Genomic DNA, 21,858 nt, shown 5'->3' on the forward strand with positions numbered 1-21,858 from the left:
GTGGACAGTGCCACTATGCACTGAGAAAACTGGAATTCTCATACATTATCATGCATTAAAAACTCATAGATTATAGATTCTATAGTAATAGCTCATTCAGAGGGATATGCAAACACTCCACATGAATGGATTTAAAGATGTGTGTAATCACTAATATGATGACGTTTTCTGTAAGGAGACATTTAATTCACATTTATGAAAGGAGTCTCCAGTGTCAGCCTTTTGTAACAGTCAGGGGTAAAGCTATAACTAATTTTTGTGAAAGTCCTCAGGACAGAGAAGTTTATGCTTTGTGCTTTCTTGGAAATATGACATGCAGGGTTTTTTTTGTCTTATTAACTTCAAGAGAGATTAAAATGGGAGGCTGGTGAAGGAGCAACTTTTTGTTGCTGCTATAACAGAAGTGAGAACAGAAACTAATGTTTTGTTGATTGTATGCAACATTAAAAGTAAATACAAAAGGATAAATGTATGACAGTCTTTAATAAATGGGGTGGTAACAGTAACTCTGCTTCATCACACCATTCTGTTGTTGATTATTTTCCTATGTCACAGAATGTTTTATTCCTTACATTTTATTATAATTCTGTGTGAACAGACAATCTTGTGTTTGTCATTTCAGCTATTGTTGCTATAACCTTTTCATTGTCAGAACCAAGCTCATGTATCTTCCCATAGCCATTTGTAACTGGTGGGGTAGCGCAATACATTTTAACTACTGCAAAGTCTAAACTCTCTTTATTTTATGTACTGTGTATATAAGTTCTTCAACTTTTACCAGATAAATATAATTAATTCTTTACCATAACACAAACTACACCACACCAGTTTGCCTTTAGAGAATGCTTTATTAGAGAAAGTTTAGTAAAATTATTCAGAGTTAACTATATTTAAGTGATTAATTAATCTGTCACTGTGAGTTCACTCCTTGTCCTCTGTCTTGGCTACAGCCTCCTCTGGATCTGTAAATATACAAAAAACTATATTTTGAACACATAATAAGTGTGTTTTCTGTTTATCACAGTATAATATTTTATGATATCACATTCTTAAAATTTCTGTCCAGCAAATTGGGTAGCTAACAGAATTATGGGATTGTATTCTTCACTTTAGTGCATAATAAGAGTCGTTGAAAGTCCCTACCCTGTCTTCTGAATATGACAAACTTTATAAGTTGAACTCTGACCTTTTTGTGTGATTGGCCCAAGGGTGACAACCGCAGTGTGGTGATCAGAGCTCAAGCTACGTTTCCTGCGATAACGGCATCCTTGGCGACATCGTGAGTTGTAGTCATTGTCAGCGCAGATAATGACGTCACACCTGAGGAACACCTGGTTGTGTGTGCGCAGGAACTTGAATGCACGGAAGCTGAACTGAGCAAAGTAACGATCTCCATTTCTGTATATGGTTACTGTGCTGTCTCTCTTACATCTGAAATGATAACGACAAAAATAAAAATAAATAAATCACTGTTTCATGATCTGCCTAAATACAGACAGCATATAGCATGTCCCAGTATACGCAGTATACGTAGCGTTCCACTCTGTGATGCCTGACTCAGTGGACCACAGACAGCAAAGGCAAGCACTGGTCTGAATGAGTTCATGACATGCAATACCACTTACATCCATAAGCAGCTCTGTCAGGCCGCAGATGCCTACCAGAGAGAGGACAACTAGCTGTACAACAAGGATCCAAAAAATCCTCTCAGAAAAGCTGAAGGACTCAGCCAGTGAAGGAGTAGAAGAAGTTGATTTAGCCATTGGAGGGTTAGGAGAAACTGCTTCAGGAGGTAGACATTCTGATTGAGGGGGTACAGTTCTAGCAGTCTAGGGGGATTCTGAGAAAAGCTGAAAGACTCAACATGTAACCCAGTATCAGCATGGAAAGGCCATCAGATCATCACAAATTACAAGAATTACTGACGCTTGAGCCTGTGGAGCTTACACCTAGGTAATATCTGTAGACTTCAACTCAACCTTCAATACTGTCATTATGGAACTTCTCCACTACACTTTTCCCAACTTATCATTCCTGCCTAGTTGTAGGATGAATAACTTCCTGACTTGAAGGACGTAGCAGGTAGGGCACTCTTCTTACTAAACTAACTGAAGTTCACCTACTGTATAGGACTAACAGGTCAGTTGATAATGCAGTCAATCCGGGGTTACATTACCTCCTCCAACACTTTGAATGCCTGAGGATCCCAGTCTTGGGTGCTATCTGTTGACTTTATGTCAACCTTCAATACAATCATTACTGACTCACGATGCCTGTCACGCTGTTAGTTTCACTAACATCCTTACTGGTAGGGGGTAATAGTTGGGGCAATTGTAAATCACATCTTGAACCCTGACTATCAGCTATGCATGCTCACACTATTGTTTGTGTTGGCTTTCAATGATAGGTCCACTCTGGTGTAGCTAATGGTTTACAGGGACAAGAACAACAGTGTAAGCACGTGTGTACTATCAGTGTTGTTTGTGTTAGTGTGCTTGTTATAATTGTGCATGAGTGTGTGTGTTGTACCCATTGCGTATAAGGTCATAGGTGCGAATGCTGAAATCATGGTTGGGAGAGGCCACACAGGAGTCGATGAACAGGTGGAGGCTTGGTTCGGCTCGGGTTAGCTGCACCTGCACGTACAGTTGCTGATTGAGGTCTACTCTGTAGGGGGATTCGGTGATGGGGTAGTAAAAGCTGCTGGATGGGTAAAAGGCCATGGTGGTGTTGAATCGACCCGTTCCAGTGATGGTTCCATTTAAAATCTCTTTGGCTTCATAGAGTGTCCCGACTGAAGAATCACGCTCCATCACACAGTTCACACGCATCAGGAAGTGTGTATCATGCCGCGTGATCTCTCCTGATGTTGACTGAGCTGCTCGCACATTATTGGTGTAAATAATACGTCCGTTCTCCGTCTGGGGGAAGTGCACATGAATAAGTGCATATAAAAACATATAAAATTAAGCAGAATTAGCTAATACTTGACAGGCAACACATTTATTCTCCAGAGTTCCAATGTTTTTTCCCCATTTTCTACTTGATTTGGTCTCCAATTCCCACCCACTAGCCATTCCACGTTCTTATCTAATTTATCTAAGAGCAGCTAAGACCTCCTTATACAAGGAAAAGTTGAAAGCCTCTGTACATGAGCCTCGCACGCTCCACAACATCTTTATTTCTTTATGCGCCACATTTAAAAATTGGTAAAATCTGCCAGCCCTTCACTCCTACCCCTATTTCTACACTACACATTCAGTATTCCCATCCTCTTTCTTTGACACATTTGAACATGTCTTGCAATTCCACTGCCTGCCTGCCTAATCCCTTCCACAAAGCTTCAGAACATCTGACAAGACCTCCTCCCCTTCATTTTTCCATCATCAATGAATCCATAGCACCTGGTATTATACCATACCAGAGAGTTATTCCCATCATGAAGAAACCCACTATGGACAACTCAGACATCAGCATCTGCTGACTCATATCACTTCTCTCTAGAGAGACAAACAATTATCTCTGTCTTACCCAGAATAACCTCCAAAATCCTAACCAGTCTGGCTTCAAAGTGGCACACATTACTGAGAAGCTTCATGCTTCTACATCAGCTAAGTCATCAATCAAGATTAGTCATCAAATCTCATCTTATCAACACATCATGGCAACTGTTTGCTTCTTACCTGGAAGGATGGTCAAATCAGGTAGGGACAGGGAGGGGATCCAGATCTGCCCCGTGCAGACTCTCCACTGGTGTCCCTCAAGTCCCAGTCCTGGTTCCTCTTTATTCTCCCTCTATACCTGCTCTCTTGGTGAGGTCATAACCTCACGTGGGTTTTCATACCACTGCTATGCTGATGACACTCAACTCATCCTGTCCTTTCCTCCCTCAGGCACTCATGTTTTGGCATGGACCTTAGCATGTCTGGCAGACATCTCATAATGACACTAAAGCTGACTCTATCCCTGGTTATGCATCTGTCACTGCATGGGGTAAACATGGAGAACGACCTGTCATTCTCATCTCACATCGCTAAACTGACTAGCTCATGCTTGTTCCTTCTCTAGAAGATCAGGAGGATCTGCCTATTTATATCCACAGAAGCCATTTAGGTGCTTGTTCATTCCTTTATTTCGAGACTGGACTGAAAACTAGAAATAACTAAAATAACAAATCCTTGTCTTGTATTTTATCATACTGTTCTAACCTCTCCAACAGGGTTTTTACAATGATGATACACAATTTGCCAAACATTTGTTGACCCCTGACCATCCACAAACATTTGGCCATACAGTGCATTGTAGGTAATTCAGCACCTGAAAGTGTACACTGTGCAAGCACAACATTACCCTACTGCAGTGCATTGTGGGATTTCACTGGATCACTGGATGTGATATGATATAAAGTGTAGCATTACCTTTCTCCTGGTGCTGCAGCTATGAAGTGGGAAGTTGAAGGTGACATTGTAGTAGTCAGTTGAAGCTCTGCAGCGATGGTCATCCAGGTAAAGGTCATACCAGTTGAAGCCCAGAGAGTCCAAGTATGATTTACGGATGGCAATGTTCATCCAGTCAGAGGAGCAATCCACATGTCCTGCAGGACATTTAACATTTGACATAAAACTCTGAACATGGATCTAGGCTGAGTTACTGTGTTCATTATACTTCATTACCAACCTCTATAGTGTTCACTACATAACAATGCTGAGTCCCATTGGTCCAGGCCAAGTTTATATTTTATAGTTTTATTGTGAAATCCCAAATAGTGTACCTGCGTACCTGTGTTTGAGTTGAGGGAGGAGCTGAAGTAGGCTTTAAAGCCACGCCCAACCCCAGAGTAGTCGCTCCTAAACAGCACAGTCATGTAGGACGAGGACGACTGGAAGTCCAGGTGGGTCGTGTTATTGTGACAGAGCTTTTCTATCAAGTGGGACGAGGTGGATGGACCATCATACACACTCACATAATCACAGTTGCAGCAGCGCTCCAGACTACACACACACACACACACACACACACGGATATAGATAGACAGATAAATAAATAAATAGAGAGCTAGGTGGATTTACTAAAAATTGAAATAAATGATTAAATTCATGTTTACAATTAACACAAATCTTAAAAAGGTAAAGTAGAAAAAAACCCTTTTAAACATTAGTGAAATAAATAACACATCAAAGTCATCAGCAGAATGTGTTTTATTGCTGATATACCCCACTTTTTCTTTAAAATGAATAAAACATATAATTATTATAAAATAGTTTAATATTTATAGTATTATTTTAACAAATATTTAAAACATGGCATTAAACTAATAAAATATCAAATGGAAGGAAAAATAAGTAAGAGTAAATAGATTTAATTATTCATATAATTGCATTCATGTGATAAAATGGTGTTAAAGTTCACTTATTAACTACAAATATTGTTTTATATGTATATTTTACAATATTTACTTTAAATAAAATATACATTTATACTGAATACAAAATAGATTTACTCACTCAGCAAAGGAAAACATCATATTTTTTATGAAAAATATATTTATCAATATATTAAAAATAAATACATGATTTATTGTGATAATTCAGATGTTATTTGAATAAGTAGCAGATATAAATAGTGAAAGTAAAATTTGGGAAATGGACTGACTCAAAGTCGTGGAACGAGAGGAAGATGGTCTGTCCTGGCGGAGCCGAGAGCTGCCACACACACTGCGCGTTGTCATGGTAATAACTGGGGTAATAAGGGCTGGAGATGGAGCCTGAGCCGTAAAGTCTGCCCCCACAGGCTGCAGAGTGTATACACACACACACACACACACACACAAACACGTTATTATTCAGTGTAAAATTAAACATTGATCTGCAAATTGTTCCAAACCATAATCGTAATAATAAAAATAAAAACACCAACATGAAATACGTAATAAAGCATATTTTATCTAATATAAAAATACATATAAGTACACTTATCATTAAAACATCCAATAAGTATAACAAATGTAATAATTATTCGACAGTTCCCTACAATGAAAAATAAATCTAAAAGATGTAATAAAAAAGTCTCTAATGTAAATATGAGTTTTAAACACAAGGTACAATGTTTGTATCTATCTATCTATCTATCTATCTATCTATCTATCTATTATTGCATTATGTATTAAATTTTTATTTTTATTATTTTTAAATTGAAATTGCCAGCCACATGCTGACCCAAGCTAAGGTAAAGAGCTCACCTGGTACAGGAGCTGATGTCGTGTAGTTACAATAATCTGAAAAATTAAATAAATACAATTACAAACACATTTCACACCCCAAACTCCAACATGCCTACTCAGACAGACAGACAGAAAGATCGAGAGACAGACACACAGGCAGACAGACAGACTATTTAAAAGTATAATATGATAAAATTGTCATGTTAGTTACCGTAATAATCATGACAGCATCTTCCATATTGTTCACATGAACTCTCACAGGAGCATCTGCTGTTGCTAAAGCCACATCGATCCTTACACATTGGAGCATCTTTACACACACACACACACACACACACACACACAAAGTCAAATATGGACATGTGGGCGTGTCATTGTGGCTACAGTACGATATGATAGCAGCTCTGACTGGGCATGTCGTTTAGTCCATAAGGGGTGATGTGGGTGTGTCTTATAGGCTGTAGGACTTAAAGTGGGTGTGTCACTCATGACATTTAAACATGAGCCTCATTATTGTCTCTTCACTCCACTGATCTCTGATCACTGATTCATTCACTCACTTCTGTTCTTTCAGATCAATTTCTTGTTATTAGGTCATTTAAAAATGTTTAAACTGTATGTGCTATCGTCTGTATTTAGCTAGCGTGTCTTTAGTCAGACTCTTAAACTCCTTACACAAAATGATCTCTGTGGATAGACACCAAGGCAAGGTTAGAAAGGATCCTAAATAAAATAGTTCCACGTCATTTTATTAAAGTACATTACTGGCAGGAAAACTCAACCTGGCTTGAATTTATATGTGTCACAGACATTCCTTACAGCATGTAGCAATGAAATTAGCAGGTTAATGTATGCTTATTGGATACGTAGATTAGTTCTGCTCACACAAACACAAACAGAAATTAAATTAAAATAAGCTGAACAAATCCGTACATTTGAAAGTCCATTCAGCCCGAAAACCTTGTCGAGTCACACTGCCGTCAGTGGAGAAAAGGACGGTCATGTAGCTGTTGCTGGAGTTGAATGTAGCTCTCTGATTTCCAGTCAAAGAACCCAAAAGTGTATACTGAGTATTCGGACCATCGTACACGTAGATATGGTCACAGCATGACTCCAAACTGAAGAAAAGCAAAAGAGAAAAAAATCAACTCAGCACACTGTAATGAAACTAGCACAACAGACTGACCACAAACAAATATTCTTAAATTGTAAAGATCTAAACAAAGACAGGACATTTATCAGCAGGTGAAAATCAGAAATGTGATTTCTTACTCGACAGACGTGAAGGTTAACGAAACCACCTGCAGTTCTCCACCCAGCAGGGTCCATGTGCAGCGTGCATTATTGGGATAATTATAGGGATAATTGGGGCTGAAAAATTCCCCTTGTGACTGAATCAGATTTCCACCACATGGAGCTACATCAGAAAAACATCACAGTTCTCAGTGTGTCACAGTATCAGTATTATAAACACAGTAGTAGGTTGAAAGATTAATAATTTGGTAAATAATAAAAAAAATTACTCCTCAGTCGGAGCAACAGTTCTCTTCATCATTTTACAAACTTTCATTTTCACTCTTGTGAGCAAAATAAAATTACTGCTTCCACTGTGGCTCGTTTTCTACAATGGTTTTTGAAATTTGTCCTGAATCAGGACCCTGAGAATACAGCTGTCTTTATGCTATCTTCTTCAACATGCTGCTGTATTGAAGCGGTATTGCTGGTACCACCCCAAAGTTGATTACTTTCCTTTCAACAGCATGTTCTGAAGTGTTTTGTACCACTGCAACTGGCAAATGCTTACAATTTATTTATTTATTTATTTATTTATTTATTTATTTATTTACATATGAAACTTCATTATTTTTTATCAATTAATAGTTACGCTTAATGTTGTGGAACATCTGTGAAAGTTCTTAGTTCTTGTTCTCACTTACATTATAGCAGCTATAAACAGTCTGTCCATCATCAGCCTCTCTTTTTTCTCTCGATGTTAATAAGACAAAAAACACAGCTTTTTTATGTATTTAAGTGAAAACTCCTTTGTCCAGAAGATGTTGGAAAACGTCTCCAGGTTACGTATGTAACCATGGTTCCCCGAGGGAACGAGACGCTGCGTCACGAAACGCTATGGGAACGCCCCCGCGTGACCGCGCTCTGAATCACGTGTCTAATCCGTCCAATGGATGGGCGAGACGTCACGGGCGGGGTGACGTAGCGACCCGGAAACATAAAAGCCCGAGTGGCGAGCCCCACGTTAGCTTACTGGAAAATGAAGCAAGCGCCGCAGGGACGCCGGAAGTGTGGCACCGAGACACAGCGTCTCGTTCCCTCGGGGAACCATGGTTACATACGTAACCTGGAGATGTTCCCCTTCAGGAACTCGAGCTGCGTCACGAAATGCTATGGGAACGAGTATACCCACGCCGCCAGACTTACAAGTCCCTGCCTCCAGGAGGAGGCAAGCCTAAGGCACAAGGACAGAGGAGCCGGGAGTGGCTCGTGTATCTAGGTCATAAAACCTGGAAAAGGTCAGGGGCGTGGACCATCCCGCCGCGTTGCAGATGTCCTGTAAGGACACACCTGCCAGAAAGGCCTTAGAGGCCGCCACCGCTCGGGTAGAGTGAGCCTTGACCCCCAGGGGACTGGGGAGACCAGAGGACTCGAAAGCCAGAGAAATGGATTCTACAATCCACCGGCTGAGGGTCTGCTTAGAAGCAGGAAAACCCCTCTTAGGGGGACTAAAGCACACAAGCAATTGGTCCGCCTTTCTCCACAGGGCAGTTCTGTGGATGTATGCGTCCAGTGCTCGCACTGGACACGTACAATTGAGCTTCCGATGGTCGGGCTCCCTGAAGGGAGGAGGACAGAAAGCCTGCAGCACGACCAGCCGTGGTGCCGAGGAGGGGACTTTCGGTATGTACCCCGCTCGGGGGTACAAGAACGCTTTGGCCAACCCAGGCGCAAAGTCTAAATAGGAAGGGGCCACAGAGAGGACCTGAAGATCCCCCACTCTCCTAAGAGAGGAAATTGCCAAGAGAAAGGCAGTTTTTAACGTCAGAAGACGGTCTGAAATCTCCTCTATGGGCTCGAAGGGGGGTTTGCAGAGAGCCTCTAAAACCATGGGCAGGTCCCACGAGGGGACCCGAGATTGAGCTGGAGGTCTGATCCTCAGCGCACCGCGGAGGAAACGTGTCACCCAGGGGTGTCTGCCCACTGACTGGCCATCGAGAGGGGCGTGGCAGGCCGCAATAGCCGCCACGCACACCTTCAGGGTGGAGTGGGTCAGCCCCGCGGAGAGGCGGGCCTGCAAGAACTCCAGCACTGTACCAACTGGGCAGTGAACAGGGTCAAGCCGGCGGTCTCCGCACCAGGAAGTGAAAAGTTTCCACTTCAGAGCGTACAGTTTCCTCGTAGAGGGAGCTCTGGACTGGAGGATGGTCTCCACAACCTCGGTTGAGAGACCGGAAGCGCAGAGTTGTGCCCCCTCAGAGGCCACACCCACAGCTTCCACAGCTCCGGGCGGGGGTGAAGATGGCCCCCCGCCTGTGAGAGGAGATCCCTCCCGATCGGAATCTCCCATGGGGAGCCGTCTAGGAGGGAAATCAGGTCCGAGAACCATACTCGGCCCGGCCAGAACGGGGCTACTAACAGTAGACGAATTCTGTCCCGGCGCACTCTCTCCAGAATTCCCGGGAGCAGAGCGACCGGAGGAAAGGCGTACAGACGCAGCCTCAGCCACGGCTGTACCATGGCATCCAGTCCAAGAGGAGCTGGATGAGTCAGAGAGAACCAAAGGGGACAGTGCGACGTCTCCTGCGTCGCAAAAAGATCCACCTGGGCTCTGCCAAACATACGCCATATGAGCTCCACCACCTCGGGGTGGAGTCTCCATTCCCCGGGCACCGGCCCCTGCCTCAACAGGGCATCCGCTCCCACGTTGAGATAACCAGGGATGTAGGCCGCTCTCAATGAGAGGAGCTTCCCTTGGGACCACACAAGGATCTATCGCGCCAGCCTGTAAAGGGGGCGCGAACGCAGACCTCCCTGGCGGTTGATGTAAGAGACCACCGTCGTGTTGTCGGTGCGCACCAACACGTGGCGGCCTCTTAGGTCTGGGAGAAAGTGTTCCAGAGCCAGAAACACGGCCAGCATCTCCAGGCGGTTGATGTGCCAAGTGAGATGGTGGCCGCTCCACAGACCACGGGCAGGACAGCCACTCATGACCGCTCCCCATCCGGTGAGGGACGCATCCGTCGCTAGCACTACGCTGCGACCAGGAGCTCCCAGGACCGGGCCCTGAGACAAGAACCCAGGTTCTCTCCACACAGCTAAGGCACGGCGGCATCGCTGCGTGACCTTGATCATGCGGAGCGGGTTTCCTCTGTTTCGGAAAAATCCCCTGGTCTTGAGCCACCACTGTAGGGGTCTCATGTGCAGCAGGCCAAAAGGTATCACGTTGGACGCAGCTGCCAATAGGCCCAGCAGTCTCTGAAACTGCTTAACAGTGAGTGACCGGCCTACTTTCACTCTCGCGACCGCTGTGAGGACCGACTCGATCCGAGCAGGAGACAAACGTGCCTGCATCGTGGTCGGATCCCACACGACGCCTAGATAAGCGGTTCTCTGAGCTGGAGAAAGCACACTTTTCTCGGCGTTTAGTCTTAACCCCAGTTCCTTCATATGGGCGAGAACGACATCTCGAAGCCGAGCCGCCATCTGCTCTGAATGAGCTAAAATCAACCAGTCGTCGATATAGTTCAGTATGCAGATACCCTGTAGTCGCATAGGAGCCAGGGCAGCATCCACGCACTTTGTGAAGGTGCGGGGTGAGAGTGCTAGGCCGAAGGGAAGAACCCGATACTGGTAAGCTTCGTCCCCGAAAGCGAACCTCAGGAGCTTCCTGTGTGGGGGAAGGATGGAGATGTGGAAATACACATCTTTTAGGTCGATCGTGACAAACCAGTCCTCGGACCTGATCTGAGACACGACCTGAGTGACCGTAAGCATTCTGAACTGCAGTCGAGCGACTGAGAGGTTCAATTTCCGCAAGTCCAAAATGGGACGCAGCCCTCCCCCCTTCTTGGGAACAATGAAGTACCGGCTGTAGAACCCGGACTCTCTGGCGTGAGGAGGGACCACCTCGATAGCCTCCTTCCTCAGGAGAGTGTGTACTTCCTGCTCCAATACCAGAGCCTGCTCGGGACCCACCACAGTGGGAAGAACCCCAGAAAAACGAGGCGGAGGCGAGCCGAACTGAATTCGATAGCCTCTCTCTACAGTACGCAGGACCCAATGAGACACATTCGGCAGAAGTTTCCACGCTGCCAGAAAGCTCACTAAGGGAATTAGTCTCTCGAGACTGACCTCTGGTGAAATAGAAGCAGTTAGCTGGGTGCCCTGAGGCGGCGAACCGACATGGGGGAAATGAGCTAACCGCTGCGAAGGCCTCAGAAGAGGCTGCGAGCCTCCCAGACCCGCTACGTTGCTGGGCGAGAACTGGGAGAGGCGCTCGCCGGAGACCGCTGCGCCCTGAAGCACCATAGGTGGCAGGGTTGGCAGATTGACCTCCTGAGGGCAGTGGGGGGACCCGGGCACCGTGAGATGAGGTGTACGCCGCGTCGCCCCAGAGGGGCCTGCCCTCGGAAGCCCTGGGCCAAAACCGTCAGGGCTTCTTAGCTGCGGCCCTTCTGGACATGAGGACGGTCCTTAGATCTGTCTTGTTTTTGGGCCTCCCTGTAGGAGGGGGCCGTACACGGAGGGAGCTGCCCCCGCCCAGCAGCCCCACAAGCTAGAGAGCGATGGGGGAGGAACCGCTGGAAGGCCGCCGCCTGAGCACGGGCCTGCTGGTATCTCTCGACGACGGAGTCTACCGCGTCGCCAAACAGGCCCGAGGGAGTAAGCGGGGCGTCCATGAGCACGACCCTGTCCTTCTCTTTCATATCGGACAGGGTCAGCCAGAGATGCCTCTCCGCCGCCGGTGGCGCGGAGGGACAGATCAGCGGCCCGCCTGAGCTCAGCTACCTGCTCAGACGTAGCTCTCCCCTTGCTCATCCAGCTCTTTAAGCAGGTCGGCCTGGTACGCCTGTAACACCGCCATGGCCTGACCTGCTGCCGTGTACGCCTTGCCTACCAGCGCTGAGGTGGTCCGCAGCGGCTTGGTAGGCAACGCCGGAGCCTTCAGGGGCGATGCAGCAGCAGGGGACAGATAGCTGGCTAGCGTCTGTTAAACCCTGGGCATCGCCCTGTAACCGGAGTAGTCCAGCCCCGCCACATTAGCGTAATGGGAAGAAGTGGGGCTGAACAACCGGGCTGAAAACGGCCTATTCCAGGACCTCCACACCTCAGTGTGGAGGTCCGGAAAAAAGGGCAGGCTCCGGGGCAGAGGTGGCGGCCTACTGCGTAGAAAACGCTCATCCAGTCTAGAACCCTGAGGCTCAGGCCGTGACTCAGCGGGCCAGTCAATGTTAAGCTTGGCGACTGCCCACGTAACCACCTCGAGCAGCTCCCCGTATTGAGGAGACTGCGGCTCTGGGTCGACGCTCTCCACATCAACCTCCTCGGAGGACGATAGGTGGAGCGCCGAGTCCGCTCCTCAGGGGGAAGAAACCGCAGAGCGTGCTTCCGAGCCCAGGGAGGGGACAGTGGACCTGGAGGGTGAGGAAGGAGAAAGGGACGGGCCCGTCTCCATTCCCTCCGCCAGGTCCATCTGCGAGCCCCACGAGCGCGACCGCCGCTCTGCCTCGGCAGAAGCGGGGCCGGCACCGCGAGGCACGCTAGTGAGGGCTCCCTCCTCAAAGAGAGCCCAGCGGGAGCGGAGAGTCGACTGAGCGTGCTCCGCTCCCAAACAGGCAACGCACAGACTGTATGTATCCCCGCCCGTAATATATCGCGGACAGGGAGGAACACACAGCCTGAAGCGCTGCTCGCTCTCGCCCTTAGTCTTATCTTTGGCCTTTGGCATGCCGCCGATAAAACACAAAATAGACAGAACAAAGACAGACAATATACATAGAGCGCTTGCTGAAAACAGGAAGCTAACGCGGGGCTCGCCGCTTGGGCTTTTATGCTTCCGAGTCACTACGTCACCCCGCCCGTGACGTCTCGCCCATCCATTGGACGGATTAGACACGTGATTCAGAGCGCGGTCACGCGGGGGCGTTCCCATAGCGTTTCACGACGCAGCTCGAGTTCCTGAAGGGGAACTTCAAGTTACAGCTTTACCTCTGACTGTTACAAAGCACTGACACTGGAGACTCCTTCCATAAATGTTACATAAACCTCTCCTTACCCTGGACAAAACTTCACTGTATCAACGATACAAGTCCATACACGTACCTGTGACTGAGCTTACCATACTCGTTATTATAGATAAGATAATGTATTACAACAAGTGCATCAATATATATGAGTGATTTGCAGCTGCAATACTGTGAGAGCTGCTGTTATACAAAATTAACACTTTCTGACCAATCAGAATCGAGAACAGCACTGTGGTGTAATTTGAAATTATATTTATCAGAACAGGCTAACTAGCATCATGCTAAAGTCTAAACTGTCTTAAGTAAAGCAGTTATTTCTTATAAAGTGTTTTTAAAGTGCGAATTATGATACTATCTCCCTAAACACTCAGACATTTTTACAAAAATGAACAAACTTCGAATTAATGAATTATTTTTCACTGTCATTAATTAACAACAATTCACTACTATTCAATATTAATATTCAAATGATTCTTCTGTGGTCATGACATAATCTGTTTAAAGAGAGTGATAAAATAAAGACCAACAGTCAGCGCCCTCTCTCACCAGAGTTCTAATCGGCACCACCTGTCTCCAGTCACCACACTCATCAGGACTCCATGTATGCACACACCTCACCTCACCTCACTTTTGTCTGGCCTCAACTAGGAATAGACCTCTTCTCTGTGAGTACCTGTGTTCATCTGAAGTGCTTCTACGGCTCCCTATGTTTTCTCCAGTGTTTCTCTTCCAAGACACATGAGGTGTGTACTCTTTTCCCTCAGTCATTTACTTAGTGTCTCTATCTGTGTTACCCACCAGCCTACAGTGCTTATCTTTGTGTTTACCCTGTCTTTGCATACCCATTGTTTGGCAAATCCTTTAATAAATTTGTGTTGGGTTCTCACCTTTGTCTCTGAGTCTGGTATATCCTGACAGTATTATAGTCAAAATAAACTGGATTATGTAAATACACAACAGAAGAGACATGGAGGAGTTTATAGAGGAACTGTACCTGGTGTTGTTGGTGTTGGTGTTGAAGTTGTGTTGGTACAATAATCTATAAAAGGCATTTAAAAAAGAAAAAAGTTAAAATAATCTTACATTAAAAATGCAATATAATTTTTTTCCTTATATATCCTTATTCTTTGTAAAGTGAGACACTTTACAACAGTCACATACTCCTCGGTTCTTACAAAAGAGCTACAACTTTCTTGTTCATTTTATGCATTATCATTTTATTCTTGGGTTTTTTTAAGCACTTTATAAACAAGGGAAGAAGGCTGATGATAACTGGCTAAAACACAAACAAGCATTTTAATGAAACTAAAAATGCACATCTGTGTAACAATGGCATTAATATATAAAATATATAAAAAATATAATTTTTTTTCTCACAGTAATAATCGTCACAACAGTATCCACCGTAGTGACAGGAGCTGGTGCAGGAACAGATACCACCATCATAACCACAACGATCCCTGCAGGTAATATAGTCTAAAAAAAGGAAATGAAATAACCAATCTTACATTTAATTAATGAACTCAAATTCAGTGAATCCCTTTAATATTAATATAATTCATTTTTACATCCGTACAACAATATTCAGTATTAAAACTTCACCTATTATTGGCGTTTCTTCTGTCGTCGTGGCTGTAAAAAGAGTGAGAAAGCATTTAATTAAACAGGTTTAAGATAATACGAACTAAAGAATGGAGGAAAGAAACAATTCTGAGATCCAAATAAAGAGAAAAGGGGAGGAGACAGAGCAGTTTTAATGAGAATAAAGAAAAATGTTTAAGAGAAGTGTAAAGCTTTTACCTGGTGTTTCTGTTGTGTTGGTACAATAATCTAAAGAGAAATGTTCAGTGTTTAATCTTTACAGAGGAAATGTACCTGTTGTTGGTGCTTCTGTTGTTTCAGGAGTAGGTGTGGTGCCGCAGTAATCTAGAAGGAAAATGATTGAGTTAACATTATTTATACGTTGTACATCAGCTTTCTGTCATTTTAGTAAAGTGTAACACACTACGACAGATTTCACACTGCCACTAACTCTTTCCCTTTTTTTATTTTATTCATCATAAAGGCCCTGAATCTTTATAGCTGTGCATTCTATAAAGGGAAGAAAAGAGAGAGAAAAAAAAAGACTAAATGCTAAAGTAACATTAGAATTAGTAAATCTATTAATACACATACTGTATAATTTACATTAACAAGATTTTATTATATTTTTTTTTTTAAGTGTATTTACTCTCTCACCGTAATAATCATGACAGCAGTTTCCGTAGTACTGACAGTAGCTGGCGCAGGAACACGCACCGAGATTGTAACCGCAGTTATACCGGCAGGAATAATGAGCTACAACAGACAATAAGTTATAATTAGAGCTATTAAAATTGGTACAGTTAAATGATATTGAAGTGAAACAGCACACTGAACAGGTGGACTACATTCAGTAAATGTATCCCTACAAAGTGACCTGTGTGGTAGGTGGAGCTGATAAAGAAGCTAATCCTTAGGTTTTAATCCTGTCTCCACCCTTTTGCCATGCAAAATTATGTAGTTATGAAGGAAAAAGTCTATTTAAAACTACAATTTAAACATTAGATTTATTTAGTAATAATGTGCAGCCATCATCCAAACACAAACTGTTGATGCTGAAAAGATAAGGTATATTATAAAACAAATTAATAAATGAATAAAGATATCTAGTATTGTATGTATATTAAGAAGAGGACTGTGCTCCAAATCAGGCTTTATTTATTCTCATTATTATTTATGGCGGTTTAAATAAAAATAAAAATAAAGAGTGTGGACTGGAGTAAAGAAATGATCCTGAGCTTCAAGTAAAGAGAAATATGGAGGAGACAGAGCACTTTTACTGAGACTAGAGAGACATGGATTAAAGAGAAATGTTCAGTGTTTAATCTTTACAGAGGAAATGTACCTGTTACTGTTTCTGTTGTTTCAGGAGTAGGTGTGGTGCCGCAGTAATCTAGAAGGAAAATGATCGAGTTAACATTATTTATATGTTGTACATCAGCTTTCTGTCATTTTAGTAAAGTGTAACACACTACGACAGATTTCACACTGCCACTAACTCTTTCCCTTTTTTATTTTATTCATCATAAAGGCCCTGAATCTTTATAGCTGTGCATTCTATGAAGGGAAGAAAAGAAAGAAAAAGACTAAATGCTAAAGTAACATTCTATTAATCAATTCTATTAATACACATACTGTATAACTTACATTAACAAGATTTTTTTAAGTGTATTTACTCTCTCACCATAATAATCATGACAGCAGTTTCCGTAGTACTGACAGTAGCTGGCGCAGGAACACGCACCGAGATTGTAGCCACAGTTATACCGGCAGGAATAATGAGCTACAACAGACAATAAGTAATAATTAGAGCTATTACAATTAGGACAGTTAAATGATATTGAAGTGAAACAGCACACTAAACAGTATAAAAATAACTTAAAAATGTCACTTAAACCTTTACCTGTGTCTGAGGTTGCTGTTTCCGGCACATAAACTGTTTAAACAGATAAAATAAAACCTTATGTTACAGTACAAATATACTGACACATTAATAATCATGGATTGAACTGGGTTTAAAGACGAGCAAAAGAAATCCAAGATTTGCCTTATACCACAGCACTGTTGAGTTCTGGATTGTGATTGGTCAGAAGGTGTTGATTAACTTCCTATAACAGCAGCTCTGAAAGTAGTGCAGCTGCAAATCACAGGTTTATATTAATGCTCTCTTTCTAATGCGTTATCGTTTCTATAGTAACAACTGATTCACAGGGACGTATGGACGTATGTGTATGGCAGCCACTGAACATGAACAGATTAAAAAATCTGAGTAATATTAATATAGTGAAGATTTCTCTAAGGAGATGTTTAACATTTATGGAAGTCTCCAAGTTTTTCAGCAGATGAGTTTATACTTTGCAGTTTCATTTTTTTTGTCTTATTAACTTGAAGAGAGACAAAAAAAGAGATAATGAGCGAGGGAACGTGAACGCTGGGGAGAGAACAATTGTACTAACTGCTTTGTGGATGTTCAACAAAGTAACTATTAATGGATAAAAAGTATGAGATGTAATTTTTTAATTAATAAAAAATGCAATTATTGACAAATTGCTGTGTTATAAGAGGAATAAAACACTTGGGGATGTGCTATAATAGGAAAATAATCAACTTTGGTCTTGTAACAGTGACTCCACTTCATCACACCAACACATTGCTGATTATTTTCGTATAACAGCATGACATGGACTGTTTTATTCCATAATAGTTATAATTTCAATTTTACTTTTAAAGTAGTGAACAAAATGATGATGAAAAGGTTCTCATTAATTAAAATGCACAATGCTTTTTTGCTACTCTAAATAAAGCATGAAGCATGTAACTATTCAAAAGATTAATACAAATTAGTGCTTTTCTAATTGCAGAAATTGACTTACATGTTGTGAATCCGGAGCTGTGCCCCAGAAGAGTAGAGCTGAGTAAAAATATCACGAATCCAATCTCCATCTTGTCTCACCTGCAGAATTTTTGTCTTCACAGAGGTTTATATAGATGAAACAGGAGAAGTAAACCACTTCCTTATGACTCTCATCTCCTGGAATATGCTGTAAAAGAGATAAGTGTGGGAATGGAGCAGGTGCTGGGGTTTTGCATTACTTATTGATCTCACCTGTCTGTATTCCAGATATTTGTGCTTAGCTGGGTTACGTCATACACAATGGCCTTGATATCCCATTTCACTGTGGTCTGTAGTACATGTAGTACAAAAGAGTGGTATGCATATAAATATAAAATAACTTTAAAAAATAATTGTTTTTAATGTGTTATTATTACTGCATATGTTCTATATTTTACAGATGTCTACACTGTGTAGAACACAGACAAATTACAGAATATTAATTCTGCTGGAAAACACTACACACACACACACACACACACACACACACACACACTTATTGTTCCACCCTCAAAATTGAAAATGCAAACTGAACTCAATGGTTTTAACACAAAACCAAACTACTGGGTTAAGCAAAACAAATGTATCAGAAATTAATTAAATTAATCAACAACTTCTGACCAGCTAGAATCCCGAATTTAACAGCACTGTGGTGTAATAATAATTAATATTAATATAGTAAAACGTTTACAGTGCGAAATCCATGGTCTTTTGTTGTATTGAATGTGTAACTGATTGAACAGGACAGATAGCTGTGTTTCACTGTGTGTTTCTCGCAATCCAATAAGAGACACATGGTACATTCAAAGATTAGCTGGATGGATGGATGGATGGATGGATGGAGGGATGGAGGGATGGATGGACTTCATTGGTCCCAAGGGGAAATTTGGATGCTGCAGCAGCAAAAGACATTGGTGCAGTAGAAAGACGTTGTGTGCAACTAATAAATACGGAGTTAGACTTTTAACAGTTTAACACATATTAACACAAATGCTAAGCGCTGATTGTCACTTGAGCACAGACACTGTTCACTGGAGTAGGAGAGAGAGAGAGAGAGAGAGAGAATAAAGTCTTATTCAGTTGAAAAATACCTTTATCTAGCCAAAACTCTTTTCAACTGAAATTTAAAAAGTTCCTATTTTTTAAAATAATATAATTAAATTAACGTCATGTATTAATGTGAAAACCAAATTTTTATTACTGATCTAAAACTTGTCCAAATTAGTGAATACAGTGTTTTTCCCTAAAATAAAACATTCGTCTCAGATGTGGGTGTAATGAACATGACCAAGGTGGATTATTCACGTTGTCATCCATTTCCCCAAAATGGTTTTATAGGAGAACCTAAAAGTACATAGACTAAACACATAATTAAAGTACAAATTACACAAAAGGACAGATGAGAGAAAGAAGTTTAGTGTTTTTATTGTTTGAATGACAAAGTTATAGCTTTTTTTTGTTTATCATGTTTGAAATTTGGAGGAAACACAGTATGAACCCAGTAGGTCACCGCCGCAGCTCGGGTTCAATTCCCAGCCAGGGAACCGACCCCAGCTACTGAGGTTGCACATGACAGTGCACTCCCAGTTCCGGTCCCAAGCCTGGATAAAATTTGGGAGGGTTGTGTCAGGAAGGGCATCTGGTGAAAAAACTGTGCCAAATCAAATATGCGGACCAACGATCTGCTGTGGTGACCACGAACAGAAGCAGCATGAACCCAGCAGAGCATGACAGGCTTGAAAAACTAAAGAATTATAATGCTTTCTATCTATCTTTCAGTGTGTGAGATATTCTTATTATACCATAAGACCTTGTGAAATAAAGCATTGCTCAACCCTAATTTTGATTGTTGAACTACTGACAAAAATTAGATTTTAGCCTTCTCAGCTAACATCACTACCAGCCGCTACTGCCCTGAATCTTTGTGTGTGCAATGAGTGTGTTAAATAATTTCTTACTTTTTGCGTGCATGGAGTGTGTTAAACAATAATCTTTCTGACACATGCACTTTTATAATCTGCCACCAATAAAACCCATTTGCAAATGCTGAACTCGTTCCCATGAACATCACTAACTAAATATTTTACATTTACATTTATGGCATTTGGCACACGCCCTTATCCAGAGCAACTTACAATAGTGCTTTGAAGTCTATCAAAAATACATTCTAGTGATATTGGCTCACTAGGTCATAAACTAGGAATACCATCAGTCCAAAACTCTGTTGGGGAGGTAATAGACAAATGAGAAGGGACTGAAGGGAGAGAAATGGACGGATTCTTCTGATGTTATAAAGAAGAAATCGACATGAGCGTGTCAGATTAGCAATGTGAGAGGAGAAGGACAGTTGATTGTCCATGGTTACCCCAAGGTTGCGTGCAGTAACCAAAGGCGAGATCAGAGAATTGTCTAGGGAGATTGTAAGATCCTGACGTGGGGTTGAATCACCTGAGATGAACAGCAGTTCAGTTTTGGTGGGATTAAGTGTCAGCTGATGAGCTGTCATCCATGATGAGATGTCTGCCAGACATGCTGATATCCGAGCAGAAACATGAGAGTCTGAGGGAGGGAAGGAGAGGATGAGTTGAGTGTCATCTGCATAGCAGTGGTATGAAACCCCATGTGAGGATATGACCGCACCAAGAGATCGAGTAGAGAGGGAGAACAGGAGAGGACCAAGTACTGAGCCTTGTGGGACACCAGTGGAGGGTCTGCGGAAAGCAGATTTGGATCCCCTCCAAATATTTAAATTAGAGTGTATATAGATGCATTACGCATCTGCATCACCTGTTCAAAAATAAGACCTTTAAAAAAATACTGCAAGAACCATTTTTACAGTATGTTCAATTAATAAAATGCAATAAAAGCAAAAATCAATATTTCTAACCACTCACTGGTAGGAAATCAATATTTCTAATCAATACTTCTAACACCTCCACTGGTAGGAAAATTTAATAAATTAAGAAAAATAAATAAATAAAGTTCTCTCCAAAATATGGACAAAGCTTATTAGCAAATGAAGACACTATATCTGTCCCAGTCAATAAATGGGAAAAAAGACCTCAATATGAAAACAGACAACAGCTTTTTGGACTCAGATATGTAAATTTATATTTAATATACAACTTTAACATACATCTTCTTCAGTATAAGGTTATCCATAGAATACACATCACACAACACAAAATGTTCATTACTGGGTTTACAGAATCAGATGGATACACAAATTGCATGACTAAATCTACTAATAACTACATCCATGCCCTTTGGATATGAACACCAGTGCATCAATTCTGGTAAGAAATCGACCAAAGCTCTGGGGTGGGAGGGCCCCTCACTCAGACTTGGGCCTCAGACTTGGGCCTCAGACTGGCCTTGATTCCTCATAGCAGGGACGTCATAAACTGAAGGCCACTGAAGTTCAGAAAACTCGCCACTCTTAGGGAGCCAGTGTGGAACTGCTCAGCCTGTGTGGCGTGGCATATTGTCAATCAGGAAGTAAACAGGGTTAGACTGCAGCCATGGAAAGAAGCACACATTCGGCAGCTGTACTTCGATGGACAGGGGCAATGTGGACGATGCTTCTTTAATGAGGAGGGGCCAATGTGTGCTGGAAGGATGACCCCTATACCAGTGCACTGCCAAATCCAAGTGTTGACATGGGTCTGTCTGGACCTCTGGATCCGTGCTGTTGACTACAGCTATGTCCTCCACCGATATGTCTCAGCAGAAGGCAGGAGTCACCAGGCAGTGGGATGCTTGGGTTAGTCTGTCTAGTGTAGATGCCCTTGCAGACCATATGTGTGTGTGTGTTGTTACGTCCCTGACGTATGTTTTTTAATTACATTTGCACATCGAATGTCATTTTATATTGTTGTTGTTGGAGGGGATGCTGCGTGTTT

The 21,858-nt window shown here is 42.5% G+C and overlaps 1 protein-coding gene and 1 long non-coding RNA gene across 2 annotated transcripts; one reads left to right on the top strand and one right to left on the bottom strand.

Annotated features, from left to right (window-relative positions):
- Positions 1-828: 828 nt before the first annotated feature.
- LOC113547742 (deleted in malignant brain tumors 1 protein) lies at positions 829-18,047 on the bottom strand. Its single transcript, XM_034308334.2, has 19 exons — positions 17,937-18,047; positions 16,967-16,999; positions 16,748-16,846; positions 16,409-16,456; positions 15,721-15,819; positions 15,358-15,408; positions 15,085-15,114; positions 14,860-14,958; positions 14,477-14,521; positions 7,493-7,637; positions 7,154-7,338; positions 6,432-6,530; positions 6,239-6,274; positions 5,653-5,791; positions 4,780-4,991; positions 4,419-4,594; positions 2,530-2,921; positions 1,187-1,431; positions 829-962 (listed from the first exon to the last, which is right to left on the bottom strand). The coding sequence occupies exons 1-19, from the start codon at positions 18,004-18,006 to the stop codon at positions 922-924; spliced, it is 2,244 nt and encodes a 747-aa protein (XP_034164225.2). The 5' UTR covers positions 18,007-18,047; the 3' UTR covers positions 829-921.
- Positions 13,464-18,011, top strand: LOC113547743 (uncharacterized). Its single transcript, XR_003402444.3, has 3 exons — positions 13,464-14,225; positions 14,862-14,948; positions 17,925-18,011. It is a non-coding gene; the product is annotated as an uncharacterized LOC113547743 (long non-coding RNA).
- Positions 18,048-21,858: the final 3,811 nt, after the last annotated feature.

Source organism: Pangasianodon hypophthalmus, chromosome 10 (genome assembly GCF_027358585.1).
Source record: "Pangasianodon hypophthalmus isolate fPanHyp1 chromosome 10, fPanHyp1.pri, whole genome shotgun sequence".
NCBI lineage: Eukaryota > Metazoa > Chordata > Actinopteri > Siluriformes > Pangasiidae > Pangasianodon > Pangasianodon hypophthalmus.

Bases quoted from the DNA above. Each gene is read 5' to 3' on its own strand.
- LOC113547742 (XM_034308334.2), bottom strand. From the start codon at position 18,006: ATGGAGATTGGATTCGTGATATTTTTACTCAGCTCTACTCTTCTGGGG. The intron at 16,847-16,966 runs GTAAAGGTTTAA...TGTCTGTTGTAG, and splicing joins AACAGCAACCTCAGACACAG to CTCATTATTCCTGCCGGTAT. The intron at 7,339-7,492 runs GTAAGAAATCAC...GCTTTTCTTCAG, and splicing joins TTAACCTTCACGTCTGTCGA to TTTGGAGTCATGCTGTGACC.